This window comes from Parus major, chromosome 4, assembly GCF_001522545.3.
Source record: "Parus major isolate Abel chromosome 4, Parus_major1.1, whole genome shotgun sequence".
Classification (NCBI taxonomy): domain Eukaryota; kingdom Metazoa; phylum Chordata; class Aves; order Passeriformes; family Paridae; genus Parus; species Parus major.
The window spans coordinates 26,925,354-26,947,891 of NC_031771.1; the positions used below are offsets into that span (position 1 = coordinate 26,925,354).

The 22,538-nt window shown below is 37.4% G+C and overlaps 1 protein-coding gene across 1 annotated transcript in view; it reads right to left on the reverse strand.

Moving 5' to 3' along the window:
* Window positions 1-1,635: 1,635 nt before the first annotated feature.
* DCHS2 (dachsous cadherin-related 2) overlaps window positions 1,636-22,538 on the reverse strand; it is a 67,190-nt gene continuing 46,287 nt past the window's right edge. The window contains exons 14-20 of the mRNA XM_033513608.1: window positions 19,079-19,186; window positions 16,079-16,290; window positions 14,470-14,621; window positions 11,517-11,647; window positions 9,665-9,951; window positions 6,687-6,825; window positions 1,636-5,275 (exon numbers count right to left, since the gene is read on the reverse strand). Of these exons, the coding sequence (XP_033369499.1) occupies window positions 2,649-5,275; window positions 6,687-6,825; window positions 9,665-9,951; window positions 11,517-11,647; window positions 14,470-14,621; window positions 16,079-16,290; window positions 19,079-19,186 (3,656 nt within the window). The 3' untranslated portion in view covers window positions 1,636-2,648. The remainder of the gene's footprint in view (window positions 5,276-6,686; window positions 6,826-9,664; window positions 9,952-11,516; window positions 11,648-14,469; window positions 14,622-16,078; window positions 16,291-19,078; window positions 19,187-22,538) is intronic.

Consider the following 22,538-nt stretch of genomic DNA (forward strand, 5'->3'; position numbering starts at 1 on the left):
GCAGGCAGCCAAAATTCCAGAAGAGACAACTGTCTTTTATTTTATAGCTTATGCTTTTTGAGCTTAATATGATTTTCCACTAACAAGTTCTGTACCTTCTCCAAAGTGCTAAAACTAGTGTGCAGAATTGCAAAGTAACACAGCCTCTTCAAGGCAAGCTAATATTAAAGTCATGGTAAATTATAGAACTTTTACTGTTTACTTAGGGGGAAAAAAACAGGTTAAAAGAACTTTGGGTGATTTATTGCAGACACTTGTTTCAATGTTTAAGTTTTTGAGCATGACTATATATGACACAATATATCAGCTAAGTGTTGTTCCCCGTTTGATAAAAAAAAATCAATAAATGCAAAGAAGACAAGGAAAAGATTGCTGTAACACTTAATAGGAGCACAAAGTATGCATTGGTTATTTCATGTGCTTGATAAATAGAATGCAAATCATATCTAATCTTCTTAGAAAGGCATCAAAAACAAGTTGAATTTGAAGGAGCTAAAAATGCACAAACAGAAGCTGTTTTCTTGTTTTTTAAAAACTCTAGGAGGTGGGCACCCATTAGCAAGATGAGGTCCAAATATTGTCCTAAATATGATTCCTGATACTGTCTAATGATTTCTAATGCTAATAGCATTAGAACATTTGCAAGAGCCATATTAGCAAAGAGAAAACTACTCATCCATTAGCCTAGACTCCATACATGAAACAAAGGCCTTGTTACTTGCTTCATATCCGTCAATGTGAAGGATGAAACAGTTTTGCTGTGTAAAGCATTCATTCTTCCACTGGTACCATGTTGGAAAGGTGACCCCTCTAAGGACAGCATGTGCTCACTGATCACCAGAGCAATAGCTGCCACTTGTCCATGACCATCTGAAACTGAAATCAAATTAGCAAAGTTGTTGACTTCACAGAAAAGATAGCTGTGTGTGCCTTCTGATACTATAACTGCACAGAAATGAACACCCAAAGAACACCTTTCACTGTATTTAGAAATTACTTTATAACTTCAGACATGTAAGTTAAAGCCAACCAGGCTGTATATAACATAATGTCAACAGGCAGAGAATAACATTCATTCTGAAATAATGTCCTTAAGCTGAAGCTCTGTGTTCAGATATGAACTGGGAATGGCTCCTTTTCTTTGCTTTCTTCTCCCTGGCACAGTTTTTTGCCTGACTACAAAACTTACAATCCCATCTTCTTTCTTAGTAAAATTTGTCTATCGCAATGAATTCCAAAGCTACATCTTGTTTCCAACTCCATGGCAGTACAGAGAACAAATGCTAACTTTAAAAAAAGCACTCTTGCATAGCATGGATGTAGTGTCAGTGCAGCCTTAGAAACAGGATCTTATTCAAAGACTGGTTATGAGCCCACAGGCTGCAACTGTTGACATTCATGCTTGAGGAAAAGCAGCCACTGCACGTGTTACTTATCCCACAAAATTACTCAGCCTAACCACACTGCATGCTTTCCCTTCACCTGTTATGACCTGTACAATGTATACCTCTGTACACATCCAACTTGCAGCAGATTCCTAGGTACCAGTTAAACACCTCCTTATAGCCCAGTTTTAATACATATGATGCAAAACACTTTTAAACATACATTGAAGAAAAACCCAGTTATTCTAGATGTATTTTCTGTGTATTTTATTGATCAATATACAAGCATATACAGCATGTGTATGTGTCTGGATATACATACGTACACAAAATGCCGTGTGTATGATACATACAACAAGCAAGGCCAGATTATCTGGTCTTGCAGAGATCTTTGGTCCAGCACAGAACCAAAGACTGGGGTGGAGGCATACATGACCTTTGGAACTGTAACACTGTCTGTTCCTACAGCTGCTTAAGCACCAGGGCAGCCTCTGTAATATGACAAAAAGACAACAGATAGCTACTTGAGATCTAGTAATAGAGAAGATGGTTGTCTTTATCCTACCACTGGTTATTCTGTTTTCCACAGGTGACCCATTATTCAGATTATTGTGACCTGCTGGCTTTAAATCAGGAGATAAACAAAAGGTGAACAGAACCTGCTGAGTGGGTTCCACAGCACAAAGATAGCTAAGAAAGCCCACTAAGGAGCCACTGCAGATGATGAAACCACACGAGGCCAAACAGACTGTTAGGACCCAGAGGCTGAGCTGTGGGAAACCTGGGTAAACACTAAAGAAAGATCTCAGTAGGAATCCTTGTTTCATCCTTTGTCCACCCCCAAACCTGCTGTACTTACACATCCCCCCAGTACCCTCTGCTAATACCACCACAGAAGCAGTGAGAACCCACCAGTATCCTAATGATTAGTTTCCACAATAAAGAATTACTTCCATTTATTTGTTATTACTGTATTTTATAAAAAATACTGTAAAACTGGTCAAATTGCCTATCAGACACTTGGCTGTGTGTTTTACATAGGGAACTACAGTTGTGAGCTGAAAGAGAAGCCTCATGCTCTCACTGTATTTTGGGAAGAAGTAGTATAGTTAGCAAATTTCTGGCTGTTTTATATTTTAACTTTTTAGGCTCACAAAAACAGAATACTGGTGATACAGCTCTGACAGGCATATTTTGCTGTTAAAAAGTAACAAAATACATTTTAAGCCATATTTTTACCATAAAATACTGTCAGTTAATAACCTAGGCCTGAATTTCTTCCTCTGTTGCAAGCTCATAGCTTGGATCAATAAGACATGTTCCTATCATTTTCCCATCAGACACTACTGGAGAAGAAGAAGGTGTCTGCATGGTAAGCAAAGAGAGAGTAGGAGAAAACTTAGGGGTCATGGCTGCTGGAGGGTATTCATGATTATGGATAATAGGAGGATAAGGGTATTTATTAAAAGCTTGCTCTGATGTTATATTTGGCATTCTTGGTGGCACTGTCCTTATGCCAGGCTGTGCTACTGACGTTATCAAGGGAGGAGGGAAAACAAGAGATTTCCTCTCCTTAGAGAAGCTGTGAATGTGAACATTTTCATCTTTCAGTTCTGCAATATCATTAAACACTGAGGCAAGAGACTGAAATCTGGGTTCACAGCAGAGCACATAATCCCAGTTATAACCACCTCTGAGATCCTCATCAGAGGTGCCAACAGTTGCAAGCAAATCATGCCCAGAGTCTTCCCTATTTGACATCAGAACATAGTCTCTTGTGAGGTCTGTCATTGTGACTTCTTCTTTTATTCCAATTTTCCTAAGTGTTTGAGACAAAATTTTATGTGCATAGGCTGCGTCACAAGCTTCTTCTCTGCCTTCTCCTTTAATGGTCTGCACATTCTCCATGCTTTGCATGGTGGCTGTGACATCTGTCTCTCCAGACTGATAGGAGAACTGATCAGACTCTCTTGGGATCCCCGAATCTGGCATCTGTGAGCCATGCTCACTCAGTGCTGAGCCAATGCTTTTTCTGCAAGGATACTCATAGATCCGTTTGATTTCCTCATCCTCTGCAGTCTCTCCTTCAGCAGAACCATGGCCACTGGAGTCTGAATGCCTGCAGAAGACATCATCATCCTTCCCCTCTCCAAGTCCTGCTAAGCTCAGCCATTTTGCTATAGCACCCATGGGAAGCATACTACTCTCAGTACTTTGGATTTTCTGGCAGTCCTCATCTTCTGTTATTGAATTCACATCAGCAGCTGAGGAGGATACTGGTTTTTTTTTCACACAAGCATTCATCAGATCTTTCTGCTTAAGTCTCAGAGTAAGTGTGATAAGACTGATGGCAAGCAGCAGGAACACCATCAGTGAGATGGAAACACTCACTGTCAGGCTGTGTGCTGACACTGTGGGATCACTGTCAGGAGAATTGGAAACATTTACAAAAACAGTGCATACTGTGAACCTTGACACAATTTTGGGGCTATGAGCTCTTACCAACAATTTCAGAGTATCATCATTCCTTTTGATGTCATTTTTCCATCTGTGAACAGTCTGAGTCAAATAAATATTGCCATTGGTTTCATTCACAGAAAAGAACAGAGAAGGTTTTAAAAGGGAATAATGAACAACTCCGTCCACTCCACCATCACTATCTGATGCTGTCACTCTGCCAATCAACTGACCTGCTTCATTCTTCTCAGGGAGATTAAAGAAATAATATTCCTGTGTAAACACTGGGTCAAATTCATCCCTCCCCTCAATATCTACCTGAACTGTAGCAGTAGCCAGTGAATCACTTTTGTCTTTTGCTTGAATTATGAGACAGTAGCTATTTTGACTTTCATAGTCAAACATTTGCTTTGTATGAATATCTCCTGTTAAAGGATCAATGAAGAACATGTCATGGTCTCTAGCAGCTCCACGATGAGCCAAACATGAAGACTGAATGGAGTAGGTAAGGTGCCCATAGGAGCCTTTATCAAAATCCAATGCACAAACAGCACACACAAAAGAAAAGGTAGGCAGATTTTCAGTGACAGTGCAGCTCAGACTGGGAAACAAAAAAAGTGGGGCATAATCATTGTCATCTAGGACACTAACAAAAACAACAGCAAAAGCCATATTTTTTACATCAGTTCCTCCATCTGTGGCTTGGATAACCAAAGTGAATTTCATGGTATCTTCATAATCCAGCATTTTCGTCAAATTTACAGATCCAGTTCTACCATCCAAGCAAAAATGCCCTCTGTCATTTCCAGAGATGATAGCATAAGTGATCTCTGCATTAGTGCCTGCATCACAGTCTCTTGCTGAAACTTCAGTGATGTGACTGCCTATGGGGATGCTTTCTTTGACATGAACATGATACTCTGGGCTGCTAAACACTGGAGGATTATCATTAACATCCAGCACAGTTATCAGCACTGTAGCAGTTGAATTCAAAGACGGCGTTCCACGATCAGAGGCAAGGAGAACCAACTGGTGAGAAGCAGCTGTTTCCCTGTCAAGAGCATTGCTCAAAACAAGATTGCTGGCAAGTTTGTAGGATATTTCTGACCCCATGACACTTGTTTCTATGGAGAATAAATTCTCAGCATTGCCACCAATAATAGAGTATTCAACAAGCGTGTTTTCATGCATCCAATCACAGTCGATGGCTGAGAACAGGAGGACAGTTTCTCCAGCGGAGGCATCCTCACTCACACTGAGATTGTACAGGACCTCTGTGAAGCGAGGGGCACAGTTATTGACATCTTCTACATGCACCTCTACGGAGGTAACTGCACTCAGAGGGGGACTGCCGCCATCTGTGGCCTCTATCAGGAGATGAATAATGGAAATATTTTTCAGCTGCATAACTGGTTCCGTGGTAAACAGCGAACCTGAAATAAAACAGAATTAACAAAAGCCCACACTTCACAGGCAAGTAAATGTGACTCCAAAAGCTGATTCTAAACAGTCATACTTAAAAATAACCCAGCTGTAATGGCTGTACACAACAAAATAACTCTCTTGCATCTGGAGAGTAGTGGGTCAACATCTGGACGGATATCAGTGACAAGTGGCCTTCCCCCAGGGGTCTATACTGGGGCCGGTACTGTTTAATACTTTCCTCAGTGACACAGACAGTGGGATAGAGTCCACCCCCAGCAAGTTTGCAGATGACACCAAGCTGAGTGCTGCAGTTGACTGCCTGAGGGATGGGATGCCATTCAGGTGGACCTGGACAAACTCAATAAGTGTGTCCATGGGAACCTCATGAAGTTTAGTAAAGATGAGTGAAAGGTTCTGCACATGAATCAGGGAAACTTTTGATATCAATAGAGGATAGGGGGGAAAGGGACCGAGAGCAGCCCTATGGAGAAGGACTTGGGGATATCAGTAGATGAAAAACTGGACATGACCCATTAATGTGCACTTACAACCCAGAAAACCAATTGTATCCTGGGCTGCACCAAAAGCAGTGTGGGCAGCAGGGAGAGGGACATGATTCACTCCCTCTGCTCTTGTTAGAGCCCACCTGGAGTGCTATATCCAGCTCTGGAGTTCTCAGCCAAGAAAACACATGGATCTGTTGGAGTGAATCCACAGGAGAGCCATAAAAATGATCAGAGGACTGGAGCCCCTCTCCTATGAGAAAGGGCTGAGATAGTTCAGCCCAGAGAAGGTTCCAGGGAGACCTTACTTTGGCCTTTAAGGGGGTTTATAATGATGAGGACAGACATTTTAATAAGGCCTTTTGTGATAGGACAAGGTGTAATGGTTTTAAAACATTATATCAAAGAGGATAAATTCAGATCAGATATGATGAACAATTTTTTTCGACGAGGGTGGTGAAACACTGGAATACATTTCCCAGAAACGTGGTGGATGCCCCATCCCCAGAAACATTCAAGACCAGGTTGGACAGGACACTGAGGAACCTGACCTATTTGAAGATGTCTCTGCTCATTGCAGGGAGGTTGAACTAGATGACCATTAAAAATCTTCCAAACTATTCCATGATTCTAAGAAATCATAGCTAATGCTGTGAAGGCAAGACCTTCCCTCAGTGATGCAGTATGAAATACACACACTGCATTTAGACCAGAAAAAATATGCATGTCTGGGGACAAACTGAGAACTCCAGTCTTTGATGTGATAGCTCCCCACTGATAATGACAGATTTAGCAAAAAAACTACTTTGGCCACCACAAATTTTCAGAATTCAAGTAATCACTGGCAACAGGTGAGAAAGTAAGAGGACTTTGATTTATACTTAAAAAGCTGAAATAATAAGCCATGAAGACTCACCATTCTTGTGATCAATGGAAAATCCCTCAGAGGAAGAGAGGATTTTGTAGGAAATCATTCCATTATGTTCAGAATCCCTGTCTATGGCAGAGAGTGTCAGAACAGTGGCATCCATAGAAATGAGCTCTGGCAGATTCACCTGACATATAAAGCAAAAATAGAGCTTAATAAAAGATTTTAGACAGTAAAAAATGTGCCTTATTTGATCTTATTAGTACAACCCACACAGTTCCCAGCTTTGGAAAAAGTTTTACCTACCCATTTTCTTCTGGGACAAAATCAGAAAGAGTTGAGATATTGAAAGCTATCTATGCCTTCAATATGGCCAAAATTCATAGTAAGCTTTAAACAGTAGTCAAATCCATCTAGTTCATTATGACAACAAGTTCAGAGAAGAAACGAATCATGTTTTTCAAAAGTACATTTATAGACTGCAACTAAAGGTTTTTCCCCTTGCTTTCAAAAGCCCCTTCATTTCCATACATGAAACACAGTCTGCAGTCTCTGTCTGGAGTATATGACTGCATGCTAAAAAAGCCAATATATGCAGCCTGAAAATTCCAACACTAGGGCACTTAATCACCACTGAATTATTTCTAGAATTTCTATTCTCAAAATGCTCCTTTTTTTTTTTCTTCTAGGAAGCCAAAAAAGTCCATTCCCTTTTTAAACATTTTCATTGTTTCAAGTCTAGATACAGCACTTTTGTGACCAAAGTTTCCTTCCACCTTATAAATCCAATTTCAAATGAACAGTATGATACAGCAACTACTTCTGTCATAACTTGAAGTGTTAGTTTAAATAATTTAAACAGAGAAATTATATGTTTATAATAACCACATACATATATTAAAATATATATGAGGAGCATAAATATGAAAACACTTGAAGGAACAATAAAAGGGTAAAAATACAGGATGATGAATAGGGAATTACATATATCATCAACCAAAAAGAAGCAGTGTATTTTACTTGCCAAGCAACACATCAAAACATCAGGATTGTGGAAGAGAAGCTTAGCTGTTTACATTAAAAAAGTAAATAAAGCTACATTGTTTTGAATCAATTAATAATGTTCCCTATAATGTCTGCTCCAATCTACAAAACTTGCAAGTACTTGCCTAAACTGCTCTCCAAAATCAGATACGTATGAAGGTCTAAAAATCATTTAATAATAATAGTGCACTTTTTCCAGAATGTAGATTTATGATTTTAAGTTGGAAATTTACACAAATTCTGTCCACTCAGGCACACAAAAGTTTCACAGGTGCCTACGGTTTGTCCTGGAGGTATATAAGTGACTAAACTACTGTGCCTGCACATGCTCAGAGGTTGAAAATTCTTTACTAAGCTAAATGTTTAGACTTATTTCTTTACTAAAACTGTCTGAGACTTAAAAATGGAGCATTAGTAAATCCAAGTCTTCTGCAGTGCCTCATATTTTTGGCTCTGAGGACATCTACCACACACAAAAACCACCAAGTCAAACAGCTCAGTTCACAGGATTGCAGAATGGCTGGAGCTATTGGGCACCACCAAGGTGCAATCCTTGGTCAGAGTAGGGCCACCTAAAAGAGGGTGCCCACAACTGCGTACTGCTGAGTTTTGAATATCTCCAGAGACAGAGACTTCCCAACCTCTCTGGACAACCTGTGCCAATACTTAGCCACTGTTAGAGTTTGGAGAAAATCTTTAAAAAAAAAGCATTTCCTGATGTTTGAATGGAATTTCTTGTATGTTCATTTACGCCCACTGCCTCCTGTTCTGTCACTGGACACCACACAGAAGACTTTGGGTAGTCCATCTTTACTTGCCCATGCTAGTATTTACACAGATTGGTAAGTCTGAGCCTTCTCTTCCCCAGGCTGAAAAACTCACACTGTAGGCTCTTCTGGGCCTTAGTCCAAGCCTAACCAACCCCACACCAACAAGTCCTAAGGAAACAAAACCTCTGGCAACTTACTTTTCCTGTGGCAATTTCATTAAGGCTCAGACTGGACATTCAGAAACATTTATTTATGTAGAGGGTGGTCAAACACAGGAACAAGTTTCCTCAAGAAGTGGTCAACGCCCCAGGCCTGCACATGTATAAGAGGCATTTAGCCAATGCCCTTAACAGCATGTTTTAGCTTTTGGTCAGCCCTAAAGTGGTCAGCACTTGGATTAGATGATGTTTGTAGACCCCACGCATCCCAAACTATTCTACGAGTCAATGATTCTATTTTATAGATGCTCCATTTTCTTTAATCTCCACTTCTTACTATGGCCCACAGCTGTCCATATTCACTAAAAGAGATTTGTTTTCACTGTTGGACAACTTCACTTCTACAACAGTACAGCAGTTTAAATGCTTGTCCAGGAGTCCAAAGGATGAGCTCTGTAGCCTCCTCAGTCTCAGGGGATGCTGGGGAGGTCAAAACTCATATCCTTCACTCCCTAGGTGAGTGCCATTGTTGTAATGCAGCACTACACATTGCAAACTTCATGTGCATCACCTACCACAGGGGCATCTGCTACACCTCTGAGGAGCTGTGTAACTGAAAATGAAGAAATGAATGCACAGTAAATGAATGCAGGGCCAGTATAAAGGTACCAACTTGTTTCGCATTCTCTCAGAAGAAAAAAGTTCTTGACACTGGACTCCGCTCCCCAAACTGGATTGGGTTGTGTCCAGTAACTCCTAATGATGAATGCATGGTTTATGGAATACAGTTAGCATTCACACCAATTGCCTTCTGAAGACAAACCATGAACATTGAAACTGAACAGTTTCCTCAGTCCTTTTAGCAGAATTCTTAGGAAAGGGCTGGAGGTCCCTAGAAGAGCTCTGGTCTCTTTCTGCTCCATAATAGTTGGCAGAGACCTTCTCTCTCAGTGTTCACATGCATTTTAAGACAAATAGAAACAAGCACTCCTACTATTTCTCATCCTATATGGAAAGATACCACATGCTAATTGTCCATTTGCCATGTTCCTACCTGATAAAAATCTTGAGTAAACACCGGAGGGTTATCATTGATATCCAAAACAAGGATGGTGAGTTCTGCTTCTGTTTGATGCACAGAATCTGAAACTATGATATGCAGTGTATACACAGCAGTTTCTTCAAAATCTAATGGTTCCACCACTATAATGACACCAGTGTGCTGATCGATGGAAAATTTCATTTCAGGACTAGTATCATAAATAAAACCAAACTGAAGTGCTGGCCTGGAGTCTGCATCACTTGCTGACACTTGAGTCACTATAAAACCAGGCAGGGCATCTGAAACAATAATTTTGAGAATAAGTCAGAGTTAAAAGATAATGTTACAATTTCTGAAGATTTTGCTTATTTTGTAACACTGGATTTGCATATATTTAATCTTTCTGTATAACCACATCTAGATGTGTATAAATAATGTTACAATTTCTGAAGATTTTGCTTATTTTGTAACACTGGATTTGCATATATTTAATCTTTCTGTATAACTTTTGATATATTTAAACTTTGTGATTTACAATAATCACAATATCCCAAGAATCACAAAATCACAAGAAAAGCTATGGAAACAGTAGTGGATTTCTTCAAAGGCATGTGCTGGATCCCAATTTTAATTTGGGTTTTCTTTAGACTTTCCTAGATCCAGTGTAGTCACAACAGTTTCTTCACCAGCAACAGGAACTTACATGGTTTCCCACAAGCATTTATGTGACATGTATTTACTGAACAATGCCACAAGAATATTTAACTAAGGCAAAGACCCAGATCTGTGTAGCACCAGCAAATGCAATTCTGGAACTTTTCCAAAGGAGAAGGCCACTAGAGAGAAACAAGGCCTTCAGACAGACCTACAGGGCACAAAAATATAAAGAAATCAAGGTATAATCCTATGAGACTGAGAAACTGCATACAGACAGCTTTTGTCATGGGCCAATTTGACAGTACCAGAGATTTCAAACTGAACCTATTAGTGATCATTTTACAAAGCCTGGAACTAACAGAAGCTAAAGCATTTCTCATTTGCATGCCTGGGGCATGAAGCCTCAAAAATATGGTGCCATGTCCTAAATAAAGTGTTTTTAAACAGAATACAAAAATCTAATTATGTAACCAGTAGTTTACAGCTGCTCTCCATCTATGAATTCTATGCTTGTCATTACCAGTGGCAGGTAAATTTAGCAAAGACTAAAACATCAGAAAAGATAAACTTGATATCTTTTGTTAACAGGAGCACTGGTGTTTATAATTTTTCTGCTGTGTATCTTAATGCATTCACATGTACAATGCCTGTATTTGAAAATTACAGACTTAGGACTCAATGTGCAGGTGTTGAGCTAATGTCACACAACATACAAGATGTATGCTGGGATGAGAACTCAGGAGGTCCTCTTAATGAACATCAACTGGATCTAGCTATAGAGTCTGATTAACACTTCATTCAAATTTACAGTAAGCATTTCTTTCATCACAATGAAGCTCAAAATGTCTCATTTTTAGAAATGGTGGTTTTAACACCAAACATTTTTATTGGAGAAGAGCAGAAATTGAAGACATGTGAAGGGTACAATACTGAAAATGAACAGATTAAAGTTTTATTTCTGCAGATTTTTTCCCTCCTGAATTGCCTATGGTTTAATTCCAAAGTATTCTTAAACACAGTGTCTAAAGATTAAAAATAATGTCTCTGAGAATAAAAGCAGATCACAATTTGCTTTGATATTTCAGCTTTAATACTATCCATTATAATTTTTATTACAGTTGTTTGGTTACACAAATCACCAAAAGCACTAAATCATTATCTGAGAATTCCTAGCCTTAACAAAACTTAGCTGTACTTTCACACTTACTTTCTGGGACCTTCACTTCACCTAGTGGTTGGACAACTGGAGCGTTGTCATTAACATCTAACACTTGTATCCTCACAATACTTGTAGCAGAGAGTCTGGGGTTTCCTTTATCAGCAGCTTGTACAACCAACCTACAATTAAAGGAGGCACTAATTGTCACTTTTGATCAGAAATCACTGGATCATCCACCACTATTACAAGCAGGGGAAGTTTTAAACCCAAAAAGATTAGCCATTTCTGTTCCTCATTGTAAGCCTTAAATTCCATCTTTCTTTCTGTAAGGCTGACTGTGCACAGTTTTACTTTTTGGCTTTGCAGGAAAAATGTCCAGGAGATTCTATATGGCAAAAGAATGGTAAAATTGCACAAAGAGAAGGAAGTGTTCATCTGTACTCATTTCATCCAATTTCATATTGAATTTAAGTGGTTAAACAACTCTTTCAAATAAGACATGGTTCTCCCATTGGTAATTCAGAGCAGGAATTAAAACCTAAGTACTAAATTATAATTTGCAGGAACCTGACTCTCCATTATTTATGAAGGGACAAAAGGGATGTGGAAATTGGAAGATGCAAAAATGTCCAAAATATAATTCATCCAGAATGCCTGAAGACACAGAGTAGCCCTTCTATTACATTATAAATGCAAGTGATAAAGTGAAAACCCTGAATACATGTGCCATTTGATAATGGCAAAGTTCCCACTGATTTCAGTGGGATTGGAATCTTGCTGTTAGATTAGAAAAGTTTTGCCTGTACACTTCCATTTCACATCTGCTTAAGGATGGGTTGTAAATTCTGTAAACAACCTTTTCATTTCCACAAAAAATGCAGCAAAGAAAATGGCAAACAGCAACATGATAAACATGGATAAAAGGTTTACTCTTTGTGGGAAGCACTTTCTGAACAATAAAAAGCAAACATAAACTGAGATTATTTGGAAGACTTTAACACTTCCCAGTAGGGAAGATTCCAGAAGGGAATGCAAAATTATATCTAACTCAACAGGTGATCTTAAAAAAGAAAAAAAAGCGAAAAAGGGAAAAATGAGCTATGTTGAAGCATATACAGGTCAACACCGAGCATCTCAAATGTTTTATGCATTAACAAGTTTTTTCATGTTGCGCCTTTTTTTTTTTTTTTTGCCTCCCTGAAGATCTTCTAAACACTTTATTTCTCCCTCTTTCTTCTAACTAACAGTTAAGAAGTGTCAAATAGACATTACTTCCTAAAAGTTCACTTGACAGTATGGAGTACCAAGGGCTGTAACACAAGCTGTGGCTTGCAGCATTTCCATTCCTTAACCACACCAGCTCTACTCTGGGTATCCTTGTGGTTTCTGATCTGACAGAAGACAACTTAAATTGCAGGCTTGTATTCAATCAGTGACCATGCATAATTCCATATAGAAAGTGTATTATTTCTACATTGAATATTGGTATGGTATACATATGGAAATATTTTACTAAAAATAATCACTTTCTAAGGTTTCAGGAAAAAAACCCGCTCATAAAAACATCTTAGCCAAGGCATTAAAATTAAGGTTCTGTCAACACTTTCATTATAAACCCTGTTGTAAGGAACTTAGAACTTCTGGGGATGAAAATGTTCAATTCAGATATATAAACAACTCCTTGCAAGTTGGAGAAAACCAACAGTAACATTTTGACATCAAACAGGAAAATAGTTTTGAAAGCTGCTTTTGCTATTCACTTTTCACCTAACAATGTACAGATTACGAACTCAGAGAGAAGGAAAATGAAGCTACAGATTCCCTGAACAAACTGTAAAACTCAAAGTCTAGAATTCAAACATAGATACTGAAATAAATCAGGCTCCCAGTTAAAGAGAGATATGAGAATTATTATGCTCCCATGCTCAACATTTCACTAACATTAAACACCCTTCATCTGAAGGACTGATTCCAGGTGTACTAGTTAAAAATGAAATGTATTATGCTATTTAAATTTTTGAAAATCAGAATTGATGTTTTTGATTCAATGAAAAAATGGAAAAACGCCTCCAAATTAAGTGTCCTGCACATTAAAAGTATTTTGGTGCCATTATTATCATATCAGCCGGATATCAAAAAAAACCCCACATACTCTGTCAGTCTTCTTGGACGTGGTTTTCTACAAGTTATTCTCATTGATAAGAATTCACATTGGATGTTTAAAACTTTGAGGTCCCACAGGACAGGAAAACTTGAAAATATTTTAATTGATACCACAACCAGATGGAAAAAAAAAAAAAAAGAGTAATTTCTAGTGACACATACACAGAAATAATACTTTTTGTGGAGATTTCAGCACTTAAAATGGGTCTATTAATGAATCTGTATATTCACATTTTCTCCTCAAGGCATTATTTATTTGTTTTCTAATTCCAACTATGGCATGACCTATAAAGAAAAATTGTCATGTCCACTTGACCGTATTTATTCACAGTTTCTGAAAAACAGGAAAAAATTAATACTTAGTGCAAGACAGGTTATAGATGGAAACAGTTTAAAAAGAGACTTTATCATATGATTGAGTAGAAACTTTGAACTATTGACCAATCAAAAATGAGAACATATCCATATTTCTTGGATTTGATTTGAGTGTTTTCACTGTGTCTTTATAAAGAACATTTCCCGAGAGGGAATGGATGTACAATTATTAATAAACTAAAATCCAGGAACTGTCATTATTCCTATAGTGAATAATCACACTTACATCAGTAAGTCTTGTCATTGATTAACTAGACTATATTTCTTTCTCTAAATTTGAAAAGTACACAAGAATTTAAAGTACAAATGGGCAGCTTTAGTGCTGTTCTCAGTGCTGTCTGGCTTGCACCCAGCTTCTGTGGGTAATAGATATCAACAGGAAACTATGAAATATGTAACATGAATATTCTCAAGTTAGACTGGACAAAAATAATACATTTTTATTAGAAGCTTGCATACTAACCTGTAAGATGGAGTGTTTTCATAATCTAGGCCTGTATTAGTTGCTAGAATTCCTCGTGCTGAATCAATTAGAAATGTTGCATTTTCATTACCAGATAAAATTGAGAATTCAGTTTCTCCATTCAGCCCACTGTCAAGGTCAGTTGCAAATACCTGTTTGTGAGCAAACCTGAGTCTTAATTAAAAACAGTAGAATGTGATTTCAGAAAGAAAACCCTTATACTAAAGTCAGATATTTCTGATTACTTTCTTTTCGACTGCACATATTTAAATAATTCATCATCTTTGTCCCCAGCTTGAGTGTCATGTAAGGTCACAAAATCTGCTCATGAACTGCAATGGGCTGCACATGAATGAGTAATTTAAAATTCAGCTACATAAAGCATTAGGGCTGAATGTAATCATTTTACTAATACTCTTCTATTAGAATGCTCTCCCTGTTGAGCACATAAATATGTGCTTTCTCAGTGGTACAGGACTGACCTTTATAGTACTGCTGCTATACAAACAGATAAAGAATAAAATAATTGAACTATTAAGCTTTCAGAGGTTTCATGGAATAGTTCATTAATTACCTTTTAAAAATACCAAACAGAAAATGTAAAAAGGGCAGAGATAATCTGTAAAGATTTGCCAACAGAATAAGGAATATTCAGCAGCAGTGAACAGGTTTCTCAGAGTCCTCTAACTCTTTGAAAAGTCATCTTTGTATTTTTTTTGGTTGCTGAACAAGCACTATAATGAGTCTGGGATCCAAAACATAGTAGAGGCAACCAGTCAGAATGAATAAAGGAAACAGAATGTATTCTGTCATAAAATTTTGATTACACATCTGGCTTGACTGCCTTTTGATTTTTCTCCATTCCTGGACATATGTTTCTCTAAATACAATGTCCATCAGTTTCTAATCACTTTGCCCAGAAGGCATTTGTAGCTTTTTCATTTATTTATTCTCTAGAGAGGGAATATCTTTAGTACCTAACATGACCCTCACCGTGACCTGACTTGCAATGCAAGAACATGTACTGAGGAAATTATGTGTTCTTCTAGTTCAACTGATGTCTTCTTTTGCTCTAACATGGCCAGCTGGAAACATTTTGTGAGAATGGATCCATTCAGAGGAAGAAGTGTTTGCACATTTAAATTAAGACAAGCTGCTCTTTAGGCATCAGATTTTAAACTGAACATTGGGTTTGCCTCTACTAGTCTGATGAGTAGAAAGTATTCTTTTTATTTCTATAGTCCTTTCAGTAGAGACATTAATGCAAGACCCAGCCTATATTGTAACCAGAACCACAAATTTGAATGGTATTTTTCAATTGTGTGAAGATAATAACAGAATTTATTTCAAAAAGACAATTTATATTCCAGGTGAACAGTTATTGAATGAATGATCTGATCTGAAATGTGGTCTAGAAAAAAAATCATTTAATATTTTAGATATCCAAGCAGAGTAGTAGCTACACCAAGAACCCCACTTCCAGTTTTCAAGACAGAGTGGAAACGACGTCTTTTCCAGAACAGACGTAGCAGGATTGTAGTGATGAACAGATCAGCCAAACTTTTTTTTAACTACAGCACTGTGCTTGGGAAGATATACTTCCACTCACCTGTATGATATCTCTTTTAGGACTCTGGCCTTCCCATACTGATGCTTTGTAATAGCTTTGCTCAAATTTAGGTGCATTGTCATTCACATCTTGAATCAAAACTGTCACTCCACAGTACACTGTATTGAAGCTATTTTCAGCCACAACTGTAAGATGTACTTTATGCTTAACTTCATAATCAAGGTACTTTGGCTCTTTTACTGTGATTGTGCCTGTTTTTTTACAACAGCAACAAAAAAAAAAGATCTCAAGATGTGACACATTCATTCAGAAAAAAACATTACAAATGTAGTTATGAAATTCCTAACATATATGGTCACCTCTATTGAACACATGACAGAATTCCAGCAAGCTCGCTGTTGTGTCCTTTTTCTCCCTACCATCACCCCAACATGCTAATTACTGAATAAATCTTGGATAGCTAAGCTTTCACCAACCACCACTACACTGGCAAATTCCTAAAACTAAGCCAATTTACTAGTAAAGGAATAGAGACCAATTGTCTGCATGATGTTTCCTCCTCAGCATGTGACAGTGAAACAGCCATGTCAGAAGAGACACTTGTCCCTCATCTGGCAGTGGCTACATCCACCCTCCCATCAAAATCCACATCCGGCCACAGCTGTAGCAATTTCTGTACCTGACTGACACACAGGCAAAACACTCCTTCTAATGCAGGAAACCCCCTCCCCTCAGCTGCTATTCTATCAAAAATAAACAAATAATGAGACTTATTGAGATGACAAGAACAACTGGCCTGGCCACCTCCACATCAAACATGAAATGTCCTTGGAAATCCATAGTCATTGTTTCAATGTTCTAGGAACATACTCATAATTCTCCGTTACATCTAATTTTCACTAGAATTTAAATCCAGTTTTGCATGGACTTTTCAGTAGTGACATCATTCAATCTTGTTATCCCAAACTTGTGCTATCATAAGAATGCATCAACTGTGGCTCTCCAAACTAGTGCTTTTTAATTTTTATTTTCTAGGAGAAGCAAACATTAACTAATGTTTACAGACATGCATCTTGAACATAAAGATTTCAAAGGTGCTTTACTTTCAGCACAACGCTTAAAAATATCACATTCTGTTTACAGAGAAAACAGACAGTGACGGAAGAAATACATTTCCAGATGAAACAGAGCAAACTGAAATGCTCTAGTGTAGCATCAAACAAATAATTAAGTTTAAGGTACACCACCCTAGTGTACCTCACCAGGAGGAACATGTGAAAAAACCGGAGATGATCATTCTTAGGAAGTGCACTTGAAGAAAAAACAGGGTAATAGTCTTCAAATATGTCAATAATAAAGGGGTTGGCTTTGTCTTATGTCTACTCTTACTAGACTAAGAAGTACTAAGTTGAAAACATTTCAGCAAAAATTCAGATAAATATAAATAAAAACTTTTCAACTGCGAAGACTTTCGCAGACTTTTGAGAGAGTTTGCAGAATCACTGTCCCTGATGGATTTTAAGGACAGTACAAATTTCTGTCAGATTTTGGCACAATCAATCCCCCTCCTGCACTGGAGGACAGACCAGTTCATGTCTTTGAGTCACCTCCTACTCTACTTTCTACAATTCTGCAGTATAATAAAAAGTTAAAATGGTAGAAAGTCTTCTCCAAAGCGTGGTTAATTAACATCAGTACTTGAAAAGGGAAGTAGAGCAGACCTGTTCAGAACCCCTATTACAGACAGGGCATTGGTACATCTCAAAATACTTCTGCAGTACAAGCAATGGGTAGAGAATTACTGGTGTCAAAATTATGCTAATATAAGCACTGCTCTTAAGAAGTCCTTAAAGGTTGAACTTCAATTAATGCTTTCTAAGAAACAGAAGAAAGGCTTCAGAGGAAAGGAAACAGAAGAAACCACAATGGATCAAATGTCTCAAAAGAAGACTTGTGACACATTCACTGCTATAGAAATTCCACTCCTGTTTGTGAAGAGTGCTTATGAGACTCTTCAAAGCATCATGTAACCATTTTTCAGCCAAGCTTAATAAAAAAAATGAAAATCCCATTTAAATTTTCTTTTTTTTCTTTTTTCTTTTTTTTTTTTTTTGAAGGTGATACTGTAGAATATTCACTTCCTCAGCCAAAAAACCCTGTCTGGTTTTAAGATGCTCTTTAAGGCTAATCTCTCTAGTTTTATGTCATTGAACTAAGAAGGACCTGAAAAATCAAAAGTATGCACTTCAAGCGCCCCTTATCTAAAAAAAATTATTTCAGTGGTATGCCATTTGAGGCCTTGAGACATCAGGATAATCAGAGGTTAAAGCCTTCAGAAACTCAGGGATAAAGCTATTTATTAAGGGTACCAACTATTTACACTGTTTCTGAGGAAAACTGGTATGTGCTACACTGTCTATGCACCATCCCAAGACGAGAGACTGCAGCTATTCAGAAGGCAAACTTATAGCAGATGTTTAGCAGCTGAGAGGTAACTAGAGTAGCTGTGCTCTCCTACCAGCCCTAGAGAAGAACATGTAAATGTACACAGGGAACACCCCACTCTCCTGCACTTGGAATTCCTAACTGAAGAGCAGGTAAAAACTGCTGCAGAACACAAATATAATCACAAAAAAATAAACAGACTTGGCTTTAAAATGTGTTGAGGCTTGCCTGAAGCATTAAAATCAAGAGTCTAATGCTTCTACATTAGCAGGATTTTGTTCATTGAGTTTTGGAAAACTGTATGATGAGAAACAAAATGGAATGTCAGCTTGGATCACAAGCAGTAGTTTATCAACTCCCAACACCTGGTGATCAATAGTAAATCAGAACTGAGTGTTTTATACCGGTATAATGGTGTTCAATTTCTTTTTACCTCAAGTTTACGACAGTGCCTGGGTTTACTGATGACCTGCTCATTGTAACACAATTACTACTAGGGAGAAATCCTAAGATATCTAGCCCTTGTTCTTGTGGTAGGAACTTGTTAATGTTCCAAAATACACATAGACACTTGAAAAAAATTATAAAATGTACCTGTAGCAGAATGTATGGAGAATATTTCCTGATCACCGAAGATGCTGTATTTTATGTCTTCTCCTGTAAATCTGTGTTCATAAGCTTCTACTGTTAGAACTGATGTACCTATGGAAGTAATGCGACATTTTCATCATGCCCACTCTAGAAGGTTTTGTTCTAATTTTATAGTACTGGTATTAACAGCAGATGCACAACTATGTACTAGGTTAGGTGCTCATCCATTAGTTTAGTAGACAGAGTAATCCTCCATGATTTTTCCTACATTACAAATTCATAGACAAAGATCTGTCTACCCCTCCTTCCTCAGTAAATTACACATCTGATAACAACCTTACCTGCCTGAATAAAATGATGAGATTTAACTTTTCCTAATTGCAAACTCACAGGACTCATTGGAGTGCTCTCTTACCTGAAGTCATAACTATTTTTTTTGGTTTTGGTGCATCATGTCACCCACAAATGAACAGAAAGAGTTTATTTTTTTCTCCATTTATCAGGATTCAATTTGAGTTTTTGAACAGTACCTTAAATTAAATATCCTTCAGAATTTTAATTAGCCACCTTTAGACAAAGAGAAAGAAAAGATTAAACTATGTGCAGAGCTATGTGTCAATTCACATGGAATCCAAATTCCATTAAAAGACCAATAATTTAATATAGAATGCAGGAGAAATGAAATAAAAATTCTGTTTAGAATAAAATAAAAGGGAAAGCATGGAACTGAATAAATTATCCTGCTCAGAATCATCACATTTAACAAAAATATAGCAAGTTTAAAAGGTATTATCAAAACCTCCAAATAATTATTCTTTTCAAGTGACCTAGGAAATTGTCTAGCATATATGGCCATTGATTTTAATTTTTTTAATTATTTAATTAAATTGTAATTGATTCCATGCAACTGTGATGGAATGAGGCAACCTGAGCTCTTTCAAACAGCACTAGAGGCAACTAGTTATTTTATTATATCACAAGGGACATACTGCTCATACTCAGTCTCCTGGATGCCACAGGAAAATACTTTAGTATAAAAAATGAGAGGAAACATTACTATTGCAATGATCTGATGCTTTTTTATTTTAGCAGTTACATATTACTTTTTAAAAACCAGAATTTTTCTACTAAGGGTTTGCTATTTTCTCTCAAACTCTGTCAGTCAGAAGCAAAAGTATGCCAATTTTGACATGTGATTTTCTATACTTGTCAATACTTGCAAGATATGTACTAGAAAAGCTCTGGAATCAACATCCATCTGTCCTGTATGTAAAGACAGTTCTATGAATGCTGAGCTACAGTTTTTTAGGAACTAAAATAAGGGGCTGTAGATTGAATTTTCATTGCCAAGCAACTTCTATTTGCTACAGAGAACTGCAAGGACAATCATTCACAACATCCTCAAAGCAAAGTTAATGACAAGAAAAAAAACCCCAAGGTCTGAAGAATATCCCTACTTACCTTTTAACAGTGTCTGCATCTTTTTGTTTGTTTGCCTGGGCGTTTAAGAAGAAAAACTACCAGAAATAAAGGATGCAGCAGCATTTCTACTTGTATCCTTGTTTTTTGGAGGTTAGGTTAATAAACTCTTGTTCTGAGTCCTCATATCCTAATCCTTTAAGCTCCACATTTTTCATGCAGATAGAATTGTTTACAACTTCTTTTTAGCAGAGAACAAATCTCTTGTGTTCTGATACCTTTCACAGAAAACTATTCCTCCAAACAGTGAGTTTTTGCAGTTCATTGTCAAAAAAATATGACCGAAGTGTAGTCTGTTGTGACATAAACAGGCCCTATACAGATAAAGAGCAACAGAAAATGTCCATCTGCTAAAACTCGCCATTTCAATCATGTAATTCACATGTGGCCTCAAGCAGAGGTCACATTATGTAGCTCTTAACAAAGAAAAATCAGGGAAAGGGAGCTTTGTCTCTGCAAAACACATCGAGACTGAGATCACCACTGAAGATAGAGCAAGGCAGCAGGGAGATCAGGTGCAAAGCAGAAAGCAGTCAGATTGGCTTGAAATACTTGAAATTGACCTCTGAATTAGTTAAAAATATTGAAGGCATAAAGAGTGATGTAAAATATGTAAATCTAGGGGTTTTTTCAGTTTGATCACAGACAGTCTCACTGCATATGGAAGTATCTCAAACTGTTTTATACAGTGTAGATCCCAACATTATGCCTGCAGACTCAAAACTAAAACATGTCAGAGTGAACAGAATTTGCCTACCTGGCCAAATCAGCTCCAAAACATTTGCTGAATTCTGTGTTAGGACATATATGTTTTATACACATGAGGTTTTTTTATACATATGTCCTAACACCAGCACCACACTGAGCTTCTGTATCACAGCAGCATTTTCTTCTTTCTTCAGTACCCACTGTAGCAGTCTCTTTTCCCTGTCCTCTGCCATCTGACCTGTGTTCACTCCTGCCACTATTTCTTCAGACCTCTTAATTGCCATGAAAGGAAAAGCAGAGCACAGAGACTGATTCAAGAACCACCTGGACACAATCCTGTGCCATGTGCTCTGTGATGACCCTGCTTGAGCAGGGAGGTGGGACCAGGTGACCCTTTTGGTCCCTTCCAGCCTCACCCGTTTTGTGATTCTGTGATTTCAAGAATGAAGGGCTACGTATTTGATATCTAATAAAAAAAGAAAATAAAGGAGTCAAGGAGTTTTATCAGTGAATCTGTTTCCAAGGAACTGTTATGCAAACAACCATTCAACTAAAAGCTGGGTAAGTAATAAAGGTTTCTTACCCTCTGAAGAGCACAGTGATCACTTGATTGTTTATTGATTAGCTTCTAAGTGCCTGCTGTAATACAGTTTATAATATTTAAAGACATTAAATATTAAATATTAAACAAAAAAAGTAGAAAAATGGGGTTTTCTGAAGGTTATTAAACTTGGAGGTCAAACACTTAAAGAAAAATGTGACCACAAGGACCAGTTCTTGAGGCACTTACCCATTTGATGGGTTTAGACTAAATTAAAACAAAGGACTCTTGGCTTTGGTTTTTTTGTTGTTTATATTATTCACATTTTTTATTCTTTTTAAAATAAACGTAGTGTTTTTCCCCTCCATCAGTTAAGGCAGAAATAAAACTATGAAGAGAAGCCACATTTATTAATACCAGTTCTACAAATAATCAGTATGTAATATAAATCTTCCCTGGACTGAATACACTGGTACTATTCACATTTGTAGGGGTCCCAGGATCACTTCTATCCTATAAGCTAACTTCTATGAGAATTTTAATTACAATCAGGCTTTTCTTCCCCACTGAAATGTAAAATATTTGATATTTATTTATGCTTATGAAAAAAGGAAAATAGTATAAACATAGACAAACAGTATTAGTATTTGGTAAAATCTCTTATATTCTTAAAAGAATTTGATCTTCTTAGCAAATATAAGTATTATTAAACACAAACTAACATTTTGTGATCAA